At 38.7% G+C, this 23439-nt stretch overlaps 1 protein-coding gene and 1 non-coding gene across 2 annotated transcripts in view; one reads left to right on the top strand and one right to left on the bottom strand.

Moving 5' to 3' along the window:
- The window catches only part of LOC126251555 (O-phosphoseryl-tRNA(Sec) selenium transferase), a 71346-nt gene that overhangs the window by 46550 nt on the left and 1357 nt on the right, over positions 1–23439 (bottom strand). Inside the window, exons 3-4 of the mRNA XM_049952072.1 lie at positions 20618–20747; positions 4305–4448 (exon numbers count right to left, since the gene is read on the bottom strand). Of these exons, the coding sequence (XP_049808029.1) occupies positions 4305–4448; positions 20618–20747 (274 nt within the window). The remainder of the gene's footprint in view (positions 1–4304; positions 4449–20617; positions 20748–23439) is intronic.
- Positions 7864–7938, top strand: Trnat-ugu (transfer RNA threonine (anticodon UGU)). The gene has a single exon. It is a non-coding gene; the product is annotated as a tRNA-Thr (tRNA).

Below are 23439 nucleotides of genomic sequence, written 5' to 3'. Positions count from 1 at the left end.
TTTTAACTGCTGAATCTATTTCTGTTAATGTGTATCTCAATTTGTCCCATATGGTTATCTTTTATAATGGGATCTTTGGAATGTGATGGATAGATGAACTAATTAATTAATAAAACTAGCACTGCATAATGAATTGAACCAAATGTTGATGCTTCAGTTTTGTCTCGTTATTCTGGAAAGTAACTCAGATTATCTGAGCAATAATGCAATTTGAATAGCAAAGAAATTCCTTTGATGGTTTATTCATGACACTGGTCATTTAAATATTCAGGACAACCAATGTTTGATACTTGCTGACTTCGATGCATTACGTAATGACATTGTGGTGTGTATTTTTGGTGTAGTATTTTAAGGTTGGTATATGAGAAGAGGGCTTCTATAACAGGTGTGATGCTTGAGGCAGCATTCTCTGGTGAAAAATTTCAATTTCAGAAAAAAATGTGAGGAATGCTGCTATTTGTAGAAGGTCATTTATTGAGTTGAGGTGTAATGGATCTAACTGTCAAATATAGGAGTTGTATCTTGGTGCAAACCATGGTTGATATGCTGAGCACCATAAGTTACTCCAGAAGTATGTTGTATTGGTGGAGAGTCACCATTGTAGCAAGGAAATAAAACTGGTAACGGTTGTCCCTTCCTGAAAATGCTACACTTTTATATGGTGCTGTGGGAAGACAACTTGTCAAGATTTATTCAGTGCGAAACCTGGTTTGAAAAATTTAGACTGGCAATCAGCAACATATTTTTCTTGGTTTCTTAGTTTTTGTAGCATCTGTGTGTGTGTGTGTGTGTGTGTGTGTGTGTGTGTGTGTGTGTGTGTGTGTGTGTGTGTGTGTTTGTCATCTAATTTGATGAAGGCCTTACTGGCTGAAAGCATATTTGTGACAGTCTTCTTGTTGTGCCTATCTGCGACTCAGCATCTCCGCTATATGGTGAGTAGCAATTTTCCTTTTCACAAACTTATGAGTCTACTTTGGAAAAAGTGAAGTATGGAAAAGGGAAGAAAGTTGTGAGTACTGGGATGTGTATAACTGTTGCATCAGAGGATTATGGTTCCAATGATATTTTCAGAGTATTTGAGGAGAGAATGAAGACTGTGCTTGTGGGGTTAACAGCAGAGTTGAAATTTTTTGCTTTTTACAGGGATTTGGGGAAAAGGGGTATAATCAACTTTAAATGATAGACTGGAATTTGGAAATGAGACTGCATCGCATACTAATACAATAGAGTGGCTGGGGGGGGGGGGGGAGGGGGGGATGTGATGGGGAGGGGGTTTGGAGTGAGGGTAGTGAGCATCCATTAAATCCATTTTCGAGAGGAGTGAAAGAAGATGATCTACCTTTTAGGATCACTTAGATGAGTACTGCTGGCAGAAGAGTTTGCTTGATAATTATTGAGCTTTTCAGTGTTTTTCTTTTTTAATTTATGGAAATGATGCACGTACTAAAGGAAGTTGGCTGAATTATGGGAAGGGTGTGGGAACGGGAAGGATTGGTTTGGGTCTGTAATTTCAGCTTGAGATTTGGGTGCTGATATGGTGGTACAAATTCTTTGTATTGCTGATACAAAGGGGACACATATTGGAGGAATAAAAAACCCTGAATGGGAAGTTTTATGTCTGTTTCTTTTGGTTTATTCCAAAAAAGATGTTTCTATATGTTTTACTTAATTTTAATTTGTTTGGAGTTTAGTGTATGAACATGGCTATTGGTGGTTGTGGTGGAGGGGTTGTTTGGAAGAAAACATGTATGGTAATTTTTTTATTATACTGTTTCTACTTTTTCGATGTTTGATTTGTTTGCCGAATGGTGTTTTATTTTATGGTTTCTTTGTATATTTCTAGTCTAAATTTTTTTGTATAACGGTGTTTTTAAGTAACTATGTTCTCAAAATCTATGTATTTCATTCTTTATTTCCTTTATGAATGTAGTGATGTATGTTTAGTGTATGACACGTACATCAGTTTCGCTGTACACAATGACACCATAAGCACATTCCTATAGGTGTGTTATTTGTTTAACTCAATTTCCAAATGTATTTGCAAAGGAAGATACAGAAATAATGATGTAGTTTAATTTTTGCACTACTGTAGTGATAAATGAGACAGGTATTAGTGTCAGTTGCATGGAGAAACAGCTGACCCCATCAAAATTAAATGAGGCTCTAGGGCCTGATGAAATCTTCCCCTGATTCTATACAAAGTTTTTCAGCGGAGTTAGCTCCTATTTTATTCTTAATATAATGCAGATCCCTCAAACAAAAGACTTGGGACCAAGGGTTAGAATAAAGCACAGGTCACACAAAACTACAAGATAAGCTAACAGAAGTGATCCACAAAATTACTGTCCAATCTCACTGACAACCATCGGCTGTTGAATCTTAGAACATATTCTGAGTACAAAGACAATGAGATACCTCAAACAGAGTGACCTATATGCCAACCAACACAGATTCTGAAAATATCAGTTATGCAAAACCCAACTTGCACTTTTGTCACACAACATACGGCAGGCCATGGGTCAGGGTAATAAGATGGGTGCAGTACTTTTGGTTTTCAATAATCCTTTGACTCAGTACCATGCTAATGTTTATTAACAAAAGTACAATCATATGCGGTATCAAACAAAATTTTTGACCAGATTGGTGGGGATGATGCAGCAAGTTATCCTGGGTGAAAAGAAGTATATAGGAACATTTGCTATTCATGTTGTACATTAATGACCATTAATCTCAGACTTTTTGCAGATGGTGTAGGCATTTATAATTAAATAGTGTCTGAAAAAAAGCTCCACAATTATCTTGACAACCCAGGTAAAAGTTCGAAGTGGTGTAGAGATGGTATTTGCTTTAAATTTTCGGAAACATAAATTGTGCACTTCACAAAATCCAGAAAAGTAGTACCCAATGATTATAATATCAGTGAGTCACAACTGGGACCAGTCAGCCTAAACAAATACATGAGTATAGAAATTTGTAAGAATATGACAGGCTCAGTTGCAGGTAAAGCTGGAGGCAGAAATTAGTTCAGTGACATGTTGCTGGGAAAATACGGTCACTTTACAAAGGATGCTTCTTACAAAACACCTGTGGATCCTACCTTACAATACTGCTCAGGTGTGTGGAACCCATATGAAATAGGACTACAAAGGGGATATTTAACATATACAAAGAAGGGCACCACAAATAGTAACAGGTTTGTCTTGCTCATGGGGAGCATCATAAAAATGGCGAAAAATCTAAACTGGCAGACAATTTATAACAGAAGTAAATTATCCTGCAAAAACCTTCTGACAAAGTTTCAAAAATGAATACTAACTGAAGAATGTAGAAATATATTTCAGCCCTCAACATAGCGCTCTCTAGCAATTGTCAATACAAGACTAAGCTAATTACAATGTGCAGAGAGACATTTAAACAGTCATTCTTCCTACACTCCATGTGCGAATGGAGTACAAGAAACCCCAAAGTGGTACCCTTTACCTTGCACTTCACAATGATTTACAGAGTATGTACATAAACGTTTGTGAATACTGTTTATTCACAGCTGGTGAGTTCTGCATAACTGAGTTTATCCTGATTGTCAACATCATCACAGAAAGAAATAAAGCTAAGATTCAACAAGGATGAGAATGGAAATTGGTCATTTTCTAAAAAAGAAAGAAGCAACCCTGGCAGTCACTTGATATGCTTTTTTATAACTGAAGCATATAATGCATGCAAAAATCCAGGAAATGTTTTTATCCAGCAGTGAATATCAAATGGATGGTGATGGTGGTGACAACTTCCTAATGTGAGTACAGTACCTTAACCATTTCCACCTTAATCAGTTCTGTTGACAGACATTATACTGACAGAAAGGAGAATAGTAGCCATTTATTAAAGGTTCTCTTAGTTTATATTGCACAAGACTGATCTGACATAACAGGTACAAAAAAATTATTTGCACTGTGCAAAAGAGGTTGGACATAACATCACCGTTAACAAGCAGAGAAACCGTTATCACAGATAAAAGATTAAGTCTGAAATTTTTCAGTTTGTATTTCTTATATTAAACAAAAATTGCGATCTTAGAGACCAACATGTTTAAACATAAAATGGAACTTTCAATAATCTGTCATACACTCAAAACAAACACATGAGTGATTACTTCTTGTACATTAGGACATAGGACAATCACAATACAAAATCATGTAACAGCAAATAATTAAGCTTTAACAAATAAAATAAAATAAAAGCCGTCACTTAAAAGAAACATTATGCAGATGTTTAAAAGGAAAACTTCATTCTTCAGCAGATAATATTACCCATATAACGGATCACATCCAGGACAAGAGAATTTGTGAGCTTGTTCATGAGACTGGAACCAGCAGCTTTTGGCTGTACTTCCCCCAGGTCCCCAGAACGCCCAATGCCATGACCCAGTCGATAATGTCTTCTTGCCACAAGTGCTGAAAGAAATCAAGTACTGAATATGAACATCTGCAGTGTGTAAACTTAGCATACTACACTTCAACAATAATATGACATATAGCAACAGCATAAACCATAAATGAGGTTTCCCTGTTAGATACATTCATCAGTTTCATTCAGTTTGCTAATTTGATGTAACACAAATGAATGATGAAAATGAATGAGCAGAGGGGAACAATGTTTTGAAATTGAGACTGTCTAAATCAAAAGCTCATTATACTTGAAATCTGAAACTCCCACCAATAAGTGTCCATATAATCTATATTATTACCTGCATATTCCCATCCAAAAATCACGAAAAGCAACAGGAAATGATGGTACCACACACCCCCTCCCCCCAAAAAAAAAAACAAAAAAAAAAAAAAAAAACCACATTCATCTAAAGAAATATGTTAGATGAAGAAAATTCATCCAAACAGCTACTTCATGTTTGTAAACATCAGGTTCCAATACACTTTTTTACCCTATGAAGTTTGTTGTTCTCTTCCTACTGTCAAATTTAAGTGACTTCTACATCTACATCTACATCCATACTGCGCAAGCCACCTGACGGTGTGTGGCGGAGGGTACCTTGAGTACCTCTATCGGTTCTCCCTTCTCTTCCAGTCTCGTATTGTTCATGGAAAGGATTGTCGGTATGCTTCTGTGTGGGGTCTAATCTCTCTGATTTTATCCTCATGGTCTCTTCACGAGATATACGTAGGAGGGAGCAATATACTGCTTGACTCCTCGGTGAAGGTATGTTCTCGAAACTTCAACAAAAGCCCGTACCGAGCTACTGAGCGTCTCTCCTGCAGAGTCTTCCACTGGAGTTTATCTATCATCTCCGTAACGCTTTCGCGATTACTAAATGATCCTGTAACGAAGCGCGCTGCTCTCCGTTGGATCTTCTCTATCTCTTCTACCAACCCTATCTGGTACGGATCCCACACTGCTGAGCAGTATTCAAGCAGTGGGTGAACAAGTGTACTGTAACCTACTTCCTTTTTTTCGGGTTGCATTTCCTTAGGATTCTTCCAATGAATCTCAGTCTGGCATCTGCTTTACCGACAATCAACTTTATATGATCATTCCATTTTAAATCACTCCTAATGCGTACTCCCAGATAATTTATGGAATTAACTGCTTCCATTTGCTGACCTGCTATATTGTAGCTAAATGATAAGGGATCTTTCTTTCTATGTATTCACAGCACATTACACTTGTCTACATTGAGAATCAATTGCCATTCCCTGCACCATACGTCAATTCGCTGCAGATCCTCCTGCATTTCAGTACAATTTTCCATTGTTACAACCTCTTGATATACCACAGCATCATCCGCAAAAAGCCTCAGTGAACTTCCGATGTCATCCACAAGGTCATTTATGTATATTGTAAATAACAACGGTCCTACGACACTCCCCTACGGCACACCTGAAATCACTCTTACTTCGGAAGACTTCTCTCCATTGAGAATGACATGCTGCGTTCTGTTATCTAGCAACTCTTCAATCCAATCACACAATTGGTCTGATAGTCCATATGCTCTTACTTTGTTCATTAAACGACTATGGGGAACTGTATCGAACGCCTTGCGGAAGTCAAGAAACACGGTATTTACCTGTGAACCCGTGTCTATAGCCCTCTGAGTCTCGTGGACTAATAGCGCGAGCTGGGTTTCACACGACCGTCTTTTTCGAAACCCATGCCGATTCCTACAGAGTAGATTTCTAGTCTCCAGAAAAGTCATTATACTCAAACGTAATAAGTGTTCCAAAATTCTACGACTGATAGACATTAGAGATATAGGTCTATAGTTCTGCACATCTGTTCGATGTCCCTTCTTGAAAACAGGGATGACCTGTGCCCTTTTCCAATCCTTTGGAACACTACGCTCTTTTAGAGACCTACGATACACCGCTGCAAGAAGGGGGGCAAGTTCCTTTGCATACTCTGTGTAAAATCGAACTGGTATCCCATCAGGTCCAGCAGCCTTTCCTCTTTTGAGCGATTCTAATTGTTTCTCTATCCCTCTGTCGTCTATTTCGATATCTACCATTTTGTCATCTGTGCGACAATCTAGAGAAGGAACTACAGTGCAGTCTTCCCCTGTGAAACAGCTTTGGAAAAAGACATTTAGTATTTCGGCCTTTAGTCTGTCATCCTCTGTTTCAGTACCATTTTGGTCACAGAGTGTCTGGACATTTTGTTTTGATCCACCTACCGCTTTGACATAAGACCCGAATTTCTTAGGATTTTCTGCCAAGTCAGTACATAGAACTTTACTTTCGAATTCATTGAACGCCTCTCGCATAGCCCTCCTCACACTACATTTCGCTTCGCATAATTTTTGTTTTTCTGCAAGGCTTTGGCTATGTTTATGTTTGCTGTGAAGTTCCCTTTGCTTCCGCAGCAGTTTTCTAACTCGGTTGTTGTACCATGGTGGCTCTTTTCCATCTCTTACGATCTTGCTTGGCACATACTCACCTAATGCATATTGTACAATGGTTTTGAACTTTGTCCACTGATGCTCAACACCATCTGTACTTGAGACAAAACTTTTGTGTTGAGCCATCAAGTACTCTGAAATCTGCTTTTTGTCACTTTTGCTAAACAGAAAAATCTTCCAACCTTTTTTAATATTTCTGTTTACGGCTGAAATCATCGATGCAGTAACCGCTTTATGATCGCTGATTCCCTGTTCTGCGTTAACTGTTTCAAATAGTTCGGGTCTGTTTGTCACCAGAAGGTCTAATATGTTATCGCCACGAGTCGGTTCTCTGTTTAACTGCTCAAGGTAGTTTTCAGATAAAGCACTTAAAAATATTTCACTGGATTCTTTGTCCCTGCCACCCGTTATGAACGTCTGAGTCTCCCAGTCTATATCCGGCAAATTAAAATCTCCACCCAGAACTATAACATGGTGGGGAAATCTACTCAAAATATTTTCCAAATTATCCTTCAGGTGCTCAGCCACAACAGCTGCTGAGCCAGGGGGCCTATAGAGACATCCAATTACCATGTGTGAGCCTGCTTTAACCGTGACCTTCACCCAAATTATTTCGCATTTCGGATCTCCGGCAATTTCCTTCGATACTATTGTACTTCTTATCGCTATAAACACGCCTCCCCCTTCACTGTCCAGCCTGTCTCTGCGGTATACATTCCAATCTGAGTGCGTCTGCAGGGACTTATCCCTTGCACGCTCCCCGTGAGATCCACATTCCCAACACGCACACGTTATGCCCGAACTCGTACGGGACTTGGTAGATTAATCTGCCACGAGTAATGAGTATGATGGGCAAACATCTATTAGGCACACTACGAATGTAGTGGTGTGGACATGCTGGGAATGTGGATCTCATGGGGAGCGTGCAAGGGATAAGTCCCTGCAGATGCACTATCCCCTGTGCCCGCGGTGGCTCAGATGGATAGAGCGTCTGCCATGTAAGCAGGAGATCCCGGGTTCGAGTCCCGGTCGGGGCACACATTTTCAACATGTCCCCAATGAAGTACATCAACGCCTGTTTGCAGCTAGGGTGTCCATTTAATTATCATTACATGGCAAAATGTTTATATTCGTATTATTCTCATGGTGACGAGAATACTGCATGTGATTCACAATTTATAAAAGTTCCTATTAGCAACCATCTCTTCTCACAGATAGAAAAAAATTCAGAACGTAGAGTTGGCCATATTGACAAACATCCTAAACATTCTTGCCAGTCGGGTTTTCGTAGTATATTGAAATGCTGCTACATTCGAAGATGAACAATACGGAATTTGTATTTACTTCGTTGGATAATGTATGAAAATGCAGTGGTCGAAACTCGGCGCGGAGAAAAAAAGCTTGTCTTCCACCTTTTTTTTTTTTAATTTATTTACTGACGCAGAGGTTTTGGCGCCAGTATTTATCTTTGTGCCTACAAAGCATGCCTGTGTAGCGCTACATATATTCGACAGCAGAACTAAGTTGTGGCGGCACCCACCGACATTTTTAAGAACTTCCGCTTGCTTTGCACTCGATTCTAAGCCGCAGGCGGTTTTTTGGATTACAAAAACCGGAAAAAAAGTGTGGCTTAGATTCGAGTAAGTATGGTAATTTCCTAAAATTCTATGGAATGTAATTTGATGAGTACAGAGAGAAACAGCACTGACATGCGTTTAACACACATGAAAATGTGAGAAATTCCATGTGTGTATCAAAAATTAGTGAAGAACATAACATTGCCACAAGCAGAAGAAAAAACATAGGAATACAGATGCAGTAATTCTGTGTTCCTTACATCACAACATTACATTAGATAACATGGATTGTATAGAAGACAGAAACACATTTCACACAATTAGAAAATTGTGCAGAAGGATAGCACCTGTAACCACTATGTGCATTTTTAGTTGTTCCTATTTTCCATACACCACAAGTTACATATAATTTACAAATACAAGATAAACACGTACAAAAAACTAATAATAATAACTGGTCTAATATATTTACATATAGTTTGTACATAACTCTTACTGTATTTGCTGAAAGACATTGACTTGAAACAGTAGAATAATCCCGTTAGTACCAACTTCTGTTTTGCTCTTCAATTCATTAATGTATGTGTCTTCTTCACATCCCACTTTCATTTCTTTCACAGTTACAACAAGCATTTCTTAATGACATTTATACTGAAATACAGCTTCTGATGCTGTGTAGTGGAGAATAATTTTATCAACCTACGCAAAATAAGAGAGGAATGGGAAAGGACGTCAGCTATACACTTTTCAAACAAACCATCCCATCATTTGCCTTAATTGGTTGAGGGAAGCCACAGAAAACCTAAATCTGAAGAATCAGACAGGGGTGAATTGAATGTGGGTCAACATTATCGCCACTGTGCCAAGTGCTCCGTCCTGACAAACAACCTTTCCATGATGCACATACAGCACCATTCACTTGTTTGTTAAAGCTAATAGGTACTATTATGAAGGAGAATCTTTATTAAGCCATTCCTCATCTTCACAAGCATGTAGTTTCTATCTCTGTGAGCAAATGGAATCCAAAATCTAATCTAATCTAATCTATGCATCCACTGACCACCCAATTTTCCAGTATCTCTACCAAAAATATTAATATGTTTAAAGGAAGAGGCACATGGGAAAGAACATATCCTTTAATTACAACTTCTCAACAATGGCCTGTTATAGAAGCTACAGATGTAAGTAACATCAAATGAGGAAGTTCTGATTCCACAGTCATCTGAAAGGAAGAGTACAGTCCGCATTTCACATACTTCTTTACAAAAAGAAAAATATACATTTTTAAGTTAATTCAAAAACAACTTAGTAAGTAATTAATGCTATTAAAAAAACACTGCTGCAAATTGGATTCTGTGTGTCACCTTAATTCATCACATTTGGAAACTTACATACTCTGAAAACAAATCAGAAAATACCTCTTATGGCCCCATAATATGACAAGTAGTTGGTTCCCTCATTCCATTTAATTTGTCTCTATTGTGCAACATTTCTGCCTGAAGTAGAGGTTCTCATTTCATTTCAGTACATCAGTGCAATTGTTATTCTATTCCTTTCTATTTTACAACAAGGCAAACAAACTTGTACGTCCAAAATATCACTACCCAACATTTTTTATCTATTACACTGAAATCTTCACTTTACATAGTGGTCTAACATCTGCTGTATTTCTACAATGAGGTCATTGGTCCCATCAGATTAGGTAAGGATGGGGAAGGAAGTCTGCCGTGCCTTTTCAAAGAAACCATACTGGCATCTGCCTGAAGCAATTTAGGCAAATCACGGGAAACCTAAATCAGGATGGTCAGATCCGAGTTTGAACCTTTGTTCTCCCGAATGCGAGTCCAGTGTACTAACCACTGCGCCATCTCACTCAATCTCACAGTTGTGACAAATAGGTGCAATAGTATTATTTCATTCTTTATACTTCCTATTATTACAACTGCTTCTCCCTATATTTATTGCAGTCCCTACTGATCATAAAAGGGGCATCTAACAAAACTTTTGAAACAGTTTAATTTCTTAAAGGGCTGTTTGCATGCTACAAATGTGTGTAGTATGTAGTAAATGTTAGCAACAAACTATCATGTCAAGTTGAAAGAAGCTAAGGGGAAGATGATGATGTATAGGCAATGACAAGCTCACCACAGATTATGTGAATATGTTACAAAACATGAACTTTACATGTTGCCTGGGCAGCCCTGCTTTCACTTTCAGCATTTGACACACATCAATATTTTTGGTATTGGTACATTAGCAGTTAGCTCACCTGTTACAGTGAAATAGTTATACATTATTTTATATGAAATACAAAATGTTAGTCGATAGAGGCAAACCTATAGCGCTTACTGAGGACTAGGTAAGACTGGAATGTGATGGCATGGCCGCAAGTTCACGAAGCCTATGGATGTGAATGCAAAATGGTTATAGAGATCTACAGCATACCTACTGGTCTGCATAGATTGGAAGGTCAGAGTTTTATTTGCAACAAGCAAACTACATGTCTTTAGTTATAAGGAAAAAAATATCTTCACACTTTGACTGCTAATGTTTTGCGTTAAAAGCTTATATTTGATCCTATAATCAAAAGCATATGTCTTTATTGTTAAGCAATTACCCACTGAGAACCAGATGTTTGTCTCTTATTTTCTTAATGATCATCATCATTCATGGCAGCTGTTTATCAACAGCACAATTCGAGAATGGATGGTCTTTAGTACAGTTTGACTCTTACAGCTAGGCCTGAGAATAGGAAGCAAACTTTACAGGTCAGTGAATAAATGTCATCATGTATCATAACTGAGTGTGAGAATCCTATGCCTCTTCTGCAATCCCACTGCTTTATCTTTTGCTGTAGTAACACATGATACAGATGTAAGCTGTTTGTGCACAAAATACGAACAATTGTGGACTGACTTATTCCAGAGGTATTCACAATTTCTCTGGCACTAATATGTGGATTACGAGCAACAGCTACAGAAAAAATTATTTCAACTGCTCTACTCTTGGCAGGCTTGCCTATTTTCCTATGAGTAGTACTCCAGCGCTTTTCCAATAATAATGTTTGCACATTCACTGACCTGTCACACTTTCTGCACATCATCTGTCAGGATATCTTTGTGTTTACAGCTCAGCTGTTCTCTTCACATGCCTTCTGCATTCTCCACAAACAAGTAAAGTATCTAGTTTGTCTTGGTACTTGAAACAAATTTAATTTTTAAAACTAATCAGCACTTTAACAATGCAGAACGTATGCTACATTTCCTCTGTGCCCATTTTATACCAGTAATGCAGTGGTCCAACACACTGTTTGTTCCTTATCTCATGTGACAAGTTTCATTATTTGGATATGAAATAATGAACTTCTACATAAGACAGCAATCCGTTTCATGTGCCAAACAGATAAATCTTAAGTTCTAAATATTGTCATTTCTTCAAAACTACCAATCGGATTTTGAACAGTGAAATGTCTTTTAGAGCTATGATACTAGCAGCAAAAATTATAGTAATTTCATTTGAAAATGTGAGGTTGATACTAATAAACTTGTAGTTAATATAGTTACGGAAAGAAAGTGTAAGTCATTTCGTGAGACAGTCTCACAGTTGTTATGGGTGAACACAAAATTATGAAATATTCGAGATGAACAGTTTAGCTGAATCACCCGGCATTTGGGCCAACTTTCCATTTAGCCACCTGTAACTTTCAACAAGATGTGCAAAATCTAAATGAGACAACAAAGATTGTGTTGCTGTAAAATAGTGATATCCATACGAGTTCACTTTGAGTAGTTGTAATAAAAAGGGGTTTCTACTAACAAAGTGTATTCGAAAAAATAATGAGAATTTTGTAGTTTAGTGTGTTATAGTTTCCAATTTGTTGTGTAGGTAAACGTGTCAGAAAATTATCTGTACAGTGTTAGTCATATCAGATATTTAGTTTGTAGTCAACTGTCAAAAAGGTGTTTTGCTAGCATCAGAGATTGCTTACTTTGTATAAAAATTGATCAGAAAGCCCCTATTACATTCATTATAAAAACAGAATAAAGTGCAGTACAGTTTTAGAAATGACAGTATTGTGAAAAGGATAAATTGTTACTCACCACATGGCAGAGATGCTGAATTTCAGATAGGCACAACAAACAGACTGTCAAACATGTAAGTTTTACAGCCAAAAAGGCCTTCATCAGAATTAGACAAAACACACACACACACACACACACACACACACACACACACACACACCACACCACACACACACACAGGTAACACAAGTCATACACACATCACCACAGTGTCTGGCTGCCTATGTCAGATTGTGAGCAGCAGCATGTGATGGGAGAAGCACTCTAGATGGGGGCTGGGGTGGGAAGGAAGAGGAATAGCTGTATAGGGATGGGAGATGGAAAAGTGCTGCTTGTGGGAGCATACACGGACAAGATGCAGAGAGAATAGGGCAGCCAGGTGCAGTCAGGAGGTTAGATGGAGGGCAGGGTTGGGGGTGACGGCAGCAGAAAAGGAGAGAGGTAAAAAGATTGTGGATGTGTTGGTAGAACACAGGGGTGTGTAGTGTTGGAGTGGGAGCAGGGAAGATGTAGGACAATAACTAACAAAGGTCGAGGACAGGAGGATTACAGTAACTTAGCATATAATACAGGAAGAATTCCCACCTGTGCATTTCAGAAAAGCTGGAGTTGATGCGAGGGATCCACATGACACAGGTTTTGAAGCAGTCACTGAAATGAATAACATCGTGGTGGGCAGTGTGCTCAGCAACTGGGTGGTTCAGCTGTTTCTTGACATCAGTTTGTCAGTGGCCATTCGTGCAGACAGACAGCTTGGTGGTTGTCATGTCAACATAGAATGAAGCACAGTGGTTGCAGCTTAGCTTGTAGCTCACATGACTGGTTTTACAGGTAGCCCTGCCTTACAGGATAAATGACACTTGTGACCAGACTGGAGTAGGTGGTGATGGTAGGATATATGAGACGAGCCTTGCATCTAGGTCTATTGCATGAATACGAGCCATGAGCCAAGAGGCAAGAGGTTGGGAGCGGGGGTTGTGTAGGGATGGACGAGGTTATTGTGTAGGATTGGTGAGTGGTAGAACACCACTGTGGGAGGTGTGGGAAGAATAGTGGGTAGGACATTTCTCACTTCGGTGCATAGTGAGAGTTATATGAAACCCTAGTGGCGAATATGATTCAGTTGCTCCAGTCCTGGGTGGTACTGAGTCATGAGGCGAATGCTCCTCTGTAGCTGGATGGTGGAACTTTTTGAGGTGAGGGTGATGAGAAAGAAGGCATGGGAGACTGTTTCTGTACAGGGTTGGTAATTATAGTCTGTGAAGGCCTCAGTGAGACCCTTGTTATATTTTGAGACATACTGCTTGTCACTACAGATGCAACAGCCACAAGTGTTTAGGCTTTATGGAAGGGACTTCTTGGTATGAAATGGGTGGCAGCTGTCAAAGTGAAGATATTGCTGTAGGTTGGTAGGCTAGTATGGACAAAGGTACTGATGTAGCCATCTCTAAGATGGGAACAACGTTCAGGAAGGTGGCTTGTTGGTTTGAGGACCAGGTGAAGTGAATAGGAAAGGAGGTGTTCAGGTTTTCAAGGAATGCGAATAGAGTGTCCTCATCCTGGATCCAGATCACAAATACATCACCAATGAATCTGTACCAGGTGAGGGATTTGGATGTTCAAATGGTTCAAATGGCTCTGAGCACTATGGGACTTAACTTCTGATGTAGCCATCTCTAAGATGGGAACAACGTTCAGGAAGGTGGCTTGTTGGTTTGAGGACCAGGTGAAGTGAATAGGAAAGGAGGTGTTCAGGTTTTCAAGGAATGCGAATAGAGTGTCCTCATCCTGGATCCAGATCACAAATACATCACCAATGAATCTGTACCAGGTGAGGGATTTGGATGTTCAAATGGTTCAAATGGCTCTGAGCACTATGGGACTTAACTTCTGAGGTCATCAGTCCCCTAGAACTTAGAACTACTTAAACCTAACTAACCTAAGGACATCACACACATCCATGCCCGAGGCAGGATTCGAACCTGCGACCGTAGCGGTTCCAGACTGTAGCGCCTAGAACCGCTCGGCCACCCTGGCCGGCGATTTGGATGTCTGGGTGATTAGAAAGGATTCCTATAAATAGCCCACAAGTACTGTGGCTTAGGTTAGTGCCATGCGGGAACTTGTGACTCAGTACCACACAAACTGGAACAACTGAATCATATTTCCCAACACGGTTAAAACTACCTGTCGTCTTGTAATGAAATGAGGAGAGTCGAACCCACTATCCTTCCTAACCTTCCCACAGTGGTATTCCATCGCCCACCAAACCGACACAATATCCTCATCCATCCCTACACAACCCATGCTCCCAAACCCTTGCCTCATGGCTTATATCCCCGTAACAGACCTAGATGCAAGACTTATCCCATACATCCTTCCATCACCACCTACACCAGTCCTGTCACAAGCATCACCTATCCCATCAGAGGCAGGGCTGTCTGTGAAACCAGTCATGTGATTCACAAGATAAGTTGCAACCACTGTGCTGCATTCTATGTGGGCATGACAACTAGCAAGCTGTCTGTCTGCATGAATGGCCACCAACAGATTGAAGCCAAGAAACATCTGGACTACCCAGTTGCTGAGAATACCTCTCAATGTTCATTTTAATGATTACTAAGAATGCTTCCACAATGTTCATCATTTTAATGGTTGCTTCACAGCCTGTGCCATCTGGATCCTTCCCACCAACACCAGATTTTCTGAAATGCACAGGTAGTAATTCTCCTTGCAATATATCCTATGTTCCCGTAAGCTTTCTGGCTTCAACCTTCATTTGTCATTGTCCTGTATCCACCTATCCCCTTCCCTTTTCCCACTCCTGCACTAAAAAGCCCTCTGTTCCACCAACACACCCACACACACTTTACATCTCTCCTTTCCTGCTGACCCTCCCCCCCCCCCTCCCCCCACACCATTCCCAACCCTGCCCTCCGTCTAACCTCCCGACTGCACCTAGCTGCCCTACCCTCTCTCCACCTTGCACCAGTATGCTCCCACAACCAGCACTTTACCGTCTCCCACTCCTACACTGCTAATACTTACCCTCCCTGCCCTTCCCCCCAGCACCCCCCTAACCCCACCACCCACACTGCTACTCCCATCATGTGTTGCTGCTCGCAGTCTGACCTTGGCAGCCAGAGACTGTGGCCATGTGTGTGGGAGTTGCATCCATATGTATGTGTGTGTGTTGTTTAATTCTGATGAAGATCTATTTGGCCAAAAGCATACTGTTTGACAGTCTTTTTACTGTACCTATCTGTGGCACAATGTTTCTGCTATATGGTGAGTCACAATCCATCCTACGGTTCACAATATTGTCATTATCCCATCCTGAATTTTCCATTGTTTTGTTTTCCTTTGTTTTTATTGTCTAATGCAGTACTATACTCTGTGCCCATCTTCCACTCTCTTCTTGCCTGTGTTTCACTTGTCACCTCCAAAATCTCAATGCATGCTCTACCTATGAGCCACACTGTAACAAATCTTGTCCGTGCACAACAGATGGCTACAAGACTGCTCTGACTGTTGATGTAGCATCTCTTGTCCCACATTACTCCCGCCGATATCAGTAATCCTAGACCTTCAAACTGGTCACACTCCCTGCCTCACTCTCAACGTATTTTCGCATGTTATTCTTCATACCTTCCTGTGCCACGTGAACTTCTACTTCATCCCACCAACTCCTCCCCAACCCCCCATTCCTTCTCCTCTCTTATTCCAGTTTGCACATATTAGCTTCATGTAATCTAGTCACATCTGCTGACCCTCTTCTTCGCACTTATCTGACTAAGGACCTGCAATCCACATTACAATCTTTTTATTTGTTTTTCTCTTTGATTTCACTGTGTTTTCACATTAATTTCAGTTGTTTTTACCTTTTAATATAGGCCTTCTCCCTGTGGTTTCATCTTGTTTCCTCATCATTCATCTGTTTCTTCCCTCCCACCCCGACTCCGTGATTTGTCCAATGTATTTTGGTATTTTTTGCAGGTATTTCTACATATTTGTACATATTTTAATGAATTTTTATCCTCCACCATGGACCCTTGCCCCTTCCATCTGCATCAATACAGAAGAGATTCCGTATTTCTCGCCAGAACGAACTCCAAAATACTTTTCCTGTGTTGTTGCTAGGCTCATGGAATGCCCCCAAATGGCCTTACCACCTAATTACCCATCATCGGTTACAACCCCTCCCTTGCCACCTGTTCATATTCTGCCAGCCCTCAACCTTCACCAACATAGACTTGCAAAACCATGTCAATCAGGCCCAAACCATCTTGCAATACCTCCTCTCCATCCATAAAATTCTCCTGCTATGCAATCCCAAATTCCTGGATTCCATATCACACAATGAAACTACTGCCCTCCAGGAACGAGAGCAGCATGTACATCATCACCCTCAAAAAACTCTCCAACCTGTTCACTTCCTACTCCCGTCTTGGACTACATTATCCACCACCTCTACAACAACCTCCAAACCTCCCCCACAGCTGACAAATCCCACCTCGCAGACCTACTATATTTACCCCATCCTCAAAAACTCCTTCCCAACACCCCACAGAATCGAGAACCTAAGCAAACCGAAAAAAAGTGTCATAAACCTTTTCTCCAAAACACTTATCCCCACAGAAGTGTAAGTCCTTCTCTAAGGTCTCACCTTCTGCCCCACTACCAAATTCAATCCTACTGTATTGTGAAAGACCTTATCTCCTTTTCTCTGAAAGCCTTTCTTTTCTTTATTGTCCTTGGGGCTATTATTTCATAGCCAGTAAGGCATGTCAATAATTAACAACATAATTAACACCACAACCTGATTCCAAAAGAGCCAATAATTGCAGGATATAATGATCACACACTTCACAAAATAAAACATCCCAGAGTGACCAATTTTGGCAGAACATAGCATTAGTGCTTTGTTTTAAAAGCAGAATATTCAACAGACATCAACATCAAGATACAATTGATACAGCTGTTTAATTCGATGATTACAAATGACGGTAGCATCCTTCCACAAGATACAATCAAACATCACAACCAAGTTGATACTTACTGGTGCTTTTGTTCTTCTTTACCTCTGTGATTTCACTTACAGGTTTTTGCAAAACTAATGTACCCTATCAGTCTTTTACACTGATCATTCCACAGGCCAATTCTTAAAGGACTAATTAAATAAAATGCCTTATCATTTAAGGATACAGGGTACTTATAAATGGTGGAAAAATAGAAATTTTTTATGGCTTTATTAAATTCTATAGTCTTTCCTGATTACATTATAGGCTTTCAAATGAAAAATGACCTATATATACCAAGTTTTAAAGTTATGGTCACGTATGCTGCCACGCCCCCTTTATTTCTGTTACAGAAACCAGTATTATTTCGAAAAGAACTGTGAACCTTCTGTTTCCAGCGTTTATGCATATGTTGGTAACAGTGCAGGTTTCTAGTGCCTGTAAATGATTATCTTTGCCAGTATTTACTTTTGTTTACATGAAGAAGTTTGTTCAGGTGTTACTGAATGTTTGTTGCCCAAGTGCTACAAATATTTGTGGAAGTACATATCCTTTAGTGTGCAAAAAATAAAAATTATTCCAAGCATCAAGGAATTCATTAAAGGAAATTCCGTGGTAACCAGTTCACACACAAAGCAAGCCACACTGTTGAAAGTAACCTATGTATCAGTTCTTCAAAGAAGAAACTCCCACATGGCACATCTCCTGGTAATTCAAATTTTTGTGCTAACAACGATGCTGTTTTTAGTGGATTTGTTGTTGTTGATGTAGGCATCTTATCTTCTTTGATAAAGAAAAGTGGCGAAATGTACACAGTGTGATTGTGTAGGTTGTCTGGAAATAACTGAACAACAAAGTATCAGGAGGGGTATAGCATCACAATTAGTTGTTCTGTGTAGATCCTGCAATAAATCTACCTCGAAAATGACTTCAAACATTGCGCATAATTCATGATGTGAATTTGAAGTTAGTGTATGCAATGTCTGCAATAGGACAAGGAAAAAAGGCTGCTCAAACGTTTTGTGGTTTGATGGACCTCCCTCCTCCTCCATCTCCTCCTAGTAGGTTCAGCAAGTACATAAAAATACTTTTAGGTGCCTTGACAGTTGTGTCTAAAGCATCTATGAAACATGCAGTAGAAGAAACTAAAAATATTAGTGAAACCAGGGACACTGCTGTTGCACTTGACGGGATATGGAAACATCAAGGAGATCATTCCTTGAATGGTGTTGTGAGTGCTACTTCTCTGGAGAATGGAAAATTTGTTGTTGTTGAGTGCTTATGTAAGTACTGCCACACCTGCTATGGTAGCACTGAAGGACATATTGAACATCTGTGTTCTAAGAATTATGATGGTTAAGAAGAGGTATGGAGTGTGATGGAGCTCTAAATATACTTCAGAGGTCGGTGCCCATTTATAACGTTAGATATACGAAGTACCTACGTGATGGGGACTCTAAAGCTTTCAATAAAATTAACAAGTTCAATGTTTATGGTGATACCTTGGTAACAGAACTGGAGTGTTGTGGACATGTGCAAAAGAGGATGGGTGCTAGATTGAGGAAGCCACAAAGAGAAACAAAAGGAAAGTTGCTATCTAATGGAAAAGCTCTGACTGGCCGAGGCAGATTTACAGAAACTGAAATAGACACCCTTCTGAGTTATTATGGACTGGCCATTAGACAAACTGCACCTCTGAATGATGTTACAGCAATGATAAAAGCTGTATGGGCCACCTACTTTCGTAAGTTGTCCACAGATGACCACCCTGCTCACAGACTTTGCCCTAAAGGAGCAGAGTCTTGGTGTAGTTACCAAATAACACAAGAAAGTGGTCAAATATGCCGTCATAAGCATTCTCTTCCTGAGCCTGTTATGAATGAAATAAAACCAATTTTTAGAGACCTGAGTAACCCTGTTTTGCTTAGTAAATGTCTTCATGGGGGCACTCAGAATACAAATGAAAGTTTCAACCAATGCATATGCAAAAGATTACCCAAAAATGTTTTTGTAGGACTAAATACAATTAAAGTTGGTTTACTAGATGCAGTGATATGTTTCAATGATGGAGTGATAGGAAGGTTGGAAGTCCTGAGAAATTTAGGCATAAAATGTCACTCTAATATGGAAGATTAATTGCTTGCGTGTGACAGACAACGGGTGCATGAAGCTGAAAGATGCGCTCTTCCAGTTAGCAAAGAAGCAAGAAGTGCTAAAAGAAATGCCAGAGGAAGCTTGAAGATGAAAAAATGCTGCAGGATGAAGACTATTCTTCAGGAATGTTCTGAGGCACAGTTTAATTGGACTCATATCTTCATTCACAATTTCCCGCAAGTTGTATTTTTCAGAATTCAGGTACAAATATTTCCTAAAGTTTATAAAGCATTGCTCTAATTTTTTTCTGTAACTTGCAATAGTCCGTACTCATGTAGTAGCCCTAAGCTTTACTGCAAAATCAACTAAATTATAGAAAAAATAACATTTTTATTAAGAAAAAAATTATGAATATTAAAATGTAAGATGTGATTTTTTTTTTTTTTTTTTTTACCTTTGTAATATACGTAATTGGTGGAATTAAATAAGTCTAGTACCTCAGCCATTATGTCGTGCACATGTGGTAAGAATTTGGTTTCTTTCAAATGTGTTAACATTGGATTAAACGGTACCTCAAATTTGAGGAAGCATTTAGGAAAAAAAAAAAAAATTGCATCGATTTCTTTGTAATTTTTTTAACAATCCTAATCAGGTTCGAAAATATTCAAAATACTTCTAATTTGTTTAGAAAGAGTGCTGTATTATCTGATATCAACAAAAAAATCTGTAAAACCTATACATTATAAACATTGCCTGAAAGAAATAGGTGTTGATATTTACATAATACTGAGACGGAAAAGTAGCCTGTATCCTTAACAGTATATTAAAAATCAGTTACATGCTGTTTTAAAATACAAAGTGAATGCAAAAAAGTTAACACTCTCTGTACCAAAGACAGGAAAACATCTTATTCTGTGTATTTGATATCTAAATCTGTGCAGTCACCTGAGGCAATTCTCGCTTCTCTCTCACCAATGCCACAGTTACCAGGGAAATTATTACTGTCCATCTGCGACAAATCAGTGAGAAACATCTCTATAGTGGTGTCATCCCATCCCTCTTCTGGCCATTTTCTCTGTAAGCAGAACACAAAAATCAATTTTCAGCAGTAGAGACAGAAGACCAAAACATTTTTCCACGACTGATAGTATGTTGGTAATGCATTTCACATAAGCAATCGGAGGGCAATTTTAGGTATCAATGGGAGGTCACAGAGCAATCAATATTATCAATGCTGAACATAAAGCAAAACCTGTGGTTGCGGTTAGGTTGGGACCTACAAGTTTAGCTTAATTTCACCAACACAAAACAGGCCTTTTGTTATTCTGTCACTGGCAATATAAAACTAGATGTCAACACACCATCTTGCTTCCGAACACCCAGTGAGAGCCACCTATGTCTAATTTAGATTAAAATAATTTTGTGATTGTCATTTGGCAAGTCACTAGCCAACCTTAGTTGTTTTTCTTCTTCAAGAGCCACATGCTCAATGTGTTGCTCGTTTAGTTGCCACAAGTGAAGCCTCATCAAGTATGGCTGGCAACATGTCCGAAACTTTGCCTTCCCACCCCCACCCCTCCACCAACTCAACCACTGCAATCTGTCAATCAAAAAGTTATTTTATTCAAGCCATAAACATGGTGGAATTTGTTCTCAGCACCACCACAGCATCTACCAATCATGCAGATTTTTATGAATTTAAATAGCAGGACTAAAAAAATTAGAGATAATGTGTCCACAGCATTATACCGCTAATTAAAAATATTATTTATATAGTATATAAATATTCAGTACATTAATACAGAGAAAAAACATTAGTTAACAAAATTATTTTTCATATTTACTGAAAGATAGTAAGCATATCAGTTTACTGTGGAAATAGCACGAGACTGTGCAGGCAGAACTTCAGAATACAACTTACAAAAGTATAGTCCTGCCAGTAAAAGAGAAATACAGATTAGACATTAATCAAGGGAGATGAATTCTCTGCTAGTCACATGCTGAGTTAGATTCAAGTAAATTTTCATACGAACACTTGCTTTAATGAATACTACAGTTCTATTATTATTTGATGCAACAGCGACGACTTCACCGAAATATTTATGCTAAGCAGGGTGCGAGAAAGTTGATAACTGGCTTTTGTGGAGAAATGTTATCTGAATTGCTACTGACCTGCAAGAAAATATTTGCCATCACAAATGTAGTTTTCTTGAATATAAATATAGCATATAATTGCTGTGTCATCTCATCTTATTTTTAATTTGATAATAAACTACAGGAGATTATTAAAATTATGTTGGGGACTAAAAACAATTCACTAATGTATTCACAAAAGTTGTCACTCCTTCAGTTCGTACTGCAGAACGGAAATCATGCTACTAAAGAACTTCCTTATACCATAAAGTGCTTTCATTATTGTAAATCAATGAATATTTGCTGCTCCTCTCATTTTTAATTTATTTATCTTTCCTTTCATCCTCCTTTCTCTATTTTGCCAATTTATTTATAATAATTTGGTAGTGTTATTGTATAGTTTTGTATACGTTTATTATAGGTTAACAGACTGATTCAATATGTCTGTCAGGAATTTAAAGAATTGGACGTTTACAATCAGCTGAACAAATTTATTATTATTTTCTACCAGTATCAGTCACAGCAACCATCTTCACAGGAACAGTATATCAACAAAAGCAAATGGACAATGTACACACAAGATAAAGCAAGTAAGTTGTCAGGCTGATCACTGTTATCATGTGGAAGTACTTAAGATACTTATCAAAAAGCTGTGCATTACAAAGAAAATTGAATTGTGTAGCCATCAAATGTACAGATTTTTTTAGTACTTCTACATATTTTCCTTGATAAAGTTGACAACTTATGCTTTTTATCCTGTGTGTACATTGTTAATTCTTATCCAACAAAAATAAGTGAACAAAGTGACAGAGTTAGTTGTTTACATTACTATAGCAACAACCAATCATAGCACGAGTTGAATTACACTCTCTGCTATGTGCACTGCTGCCATACCGCTCTACTACCTCAGCAGCAGAAAACTGTGCTGTATCACTTAATTGTTGTGATCTGTTCTTTGTTTTGCTTCTCTGTGTGGTATGTTTATTTAACAGAATGATTGACGCAAACTGTGAAATTGCTTACGAAAGTGATAAGTAGGATCCTGCAAAGTGAACTGAAGACTGCATGTTAATAGTGAACATGTGAACATACTCAGTACGGAACTGCACAGCTCGCGCTACCGGAGCCATGTTGTGCTTGCGCATAAAAGTGAACTGACAACATGACCATCTTTCAAGCTTAACTGGCAATCATTTTGTTATTCTAATCCATGTATAGTCTTTCAGTGACAGAAGTTGCTATGACAAACTAGAAGAAAATATTAATAAATCTGTATAGCAAATGGTGAACATGTAATTCTTCAAATACATGATCATGTTCTGTGAATATACTCATTTCTATGTAGCAATTTGCATTTACTAATAGGAGGTACATTGTTAATGTTATGGCTAGGTGTTAACAATGATAGCATGTTGTAAGCAAAATACTAAACCATTGGGTTAAGGCTACACATTCACAAGTACTACACAGCATACAAAGCCATACTTACTGGCTATTTTAATTATTCACTTTCCTGTAACATAGCTAAGCTGAAAGATCTACCCGCAAGAAATACATTGTAATTGAACAAAATAGTGTCAACTTATTATTATGTGGACGTACTTCTAGCTTCTCTCTAATTTAATCATACAAAT

The sequence above is a fragment of the Schistocerca nitens genome, chromosome 4 (assembly GCF_023898315.1).
Source record: "Schistocerca nitens isolate TAMUIC-IGC-003100 chromosome 4, iqSchNite1.1, whole genome shotgun sequence".
NCBI lineage: Eukaryota > Metazoa > Arthropoda > Insecta > Orthoptera > Acrididae > Schistocerca > Schistocerca nitens.
The sequence above is the reverse complement of the archived record's forward strand: the minus strand, read 5'-3'. Positions and strand labels throughout refer to the sequence as shown.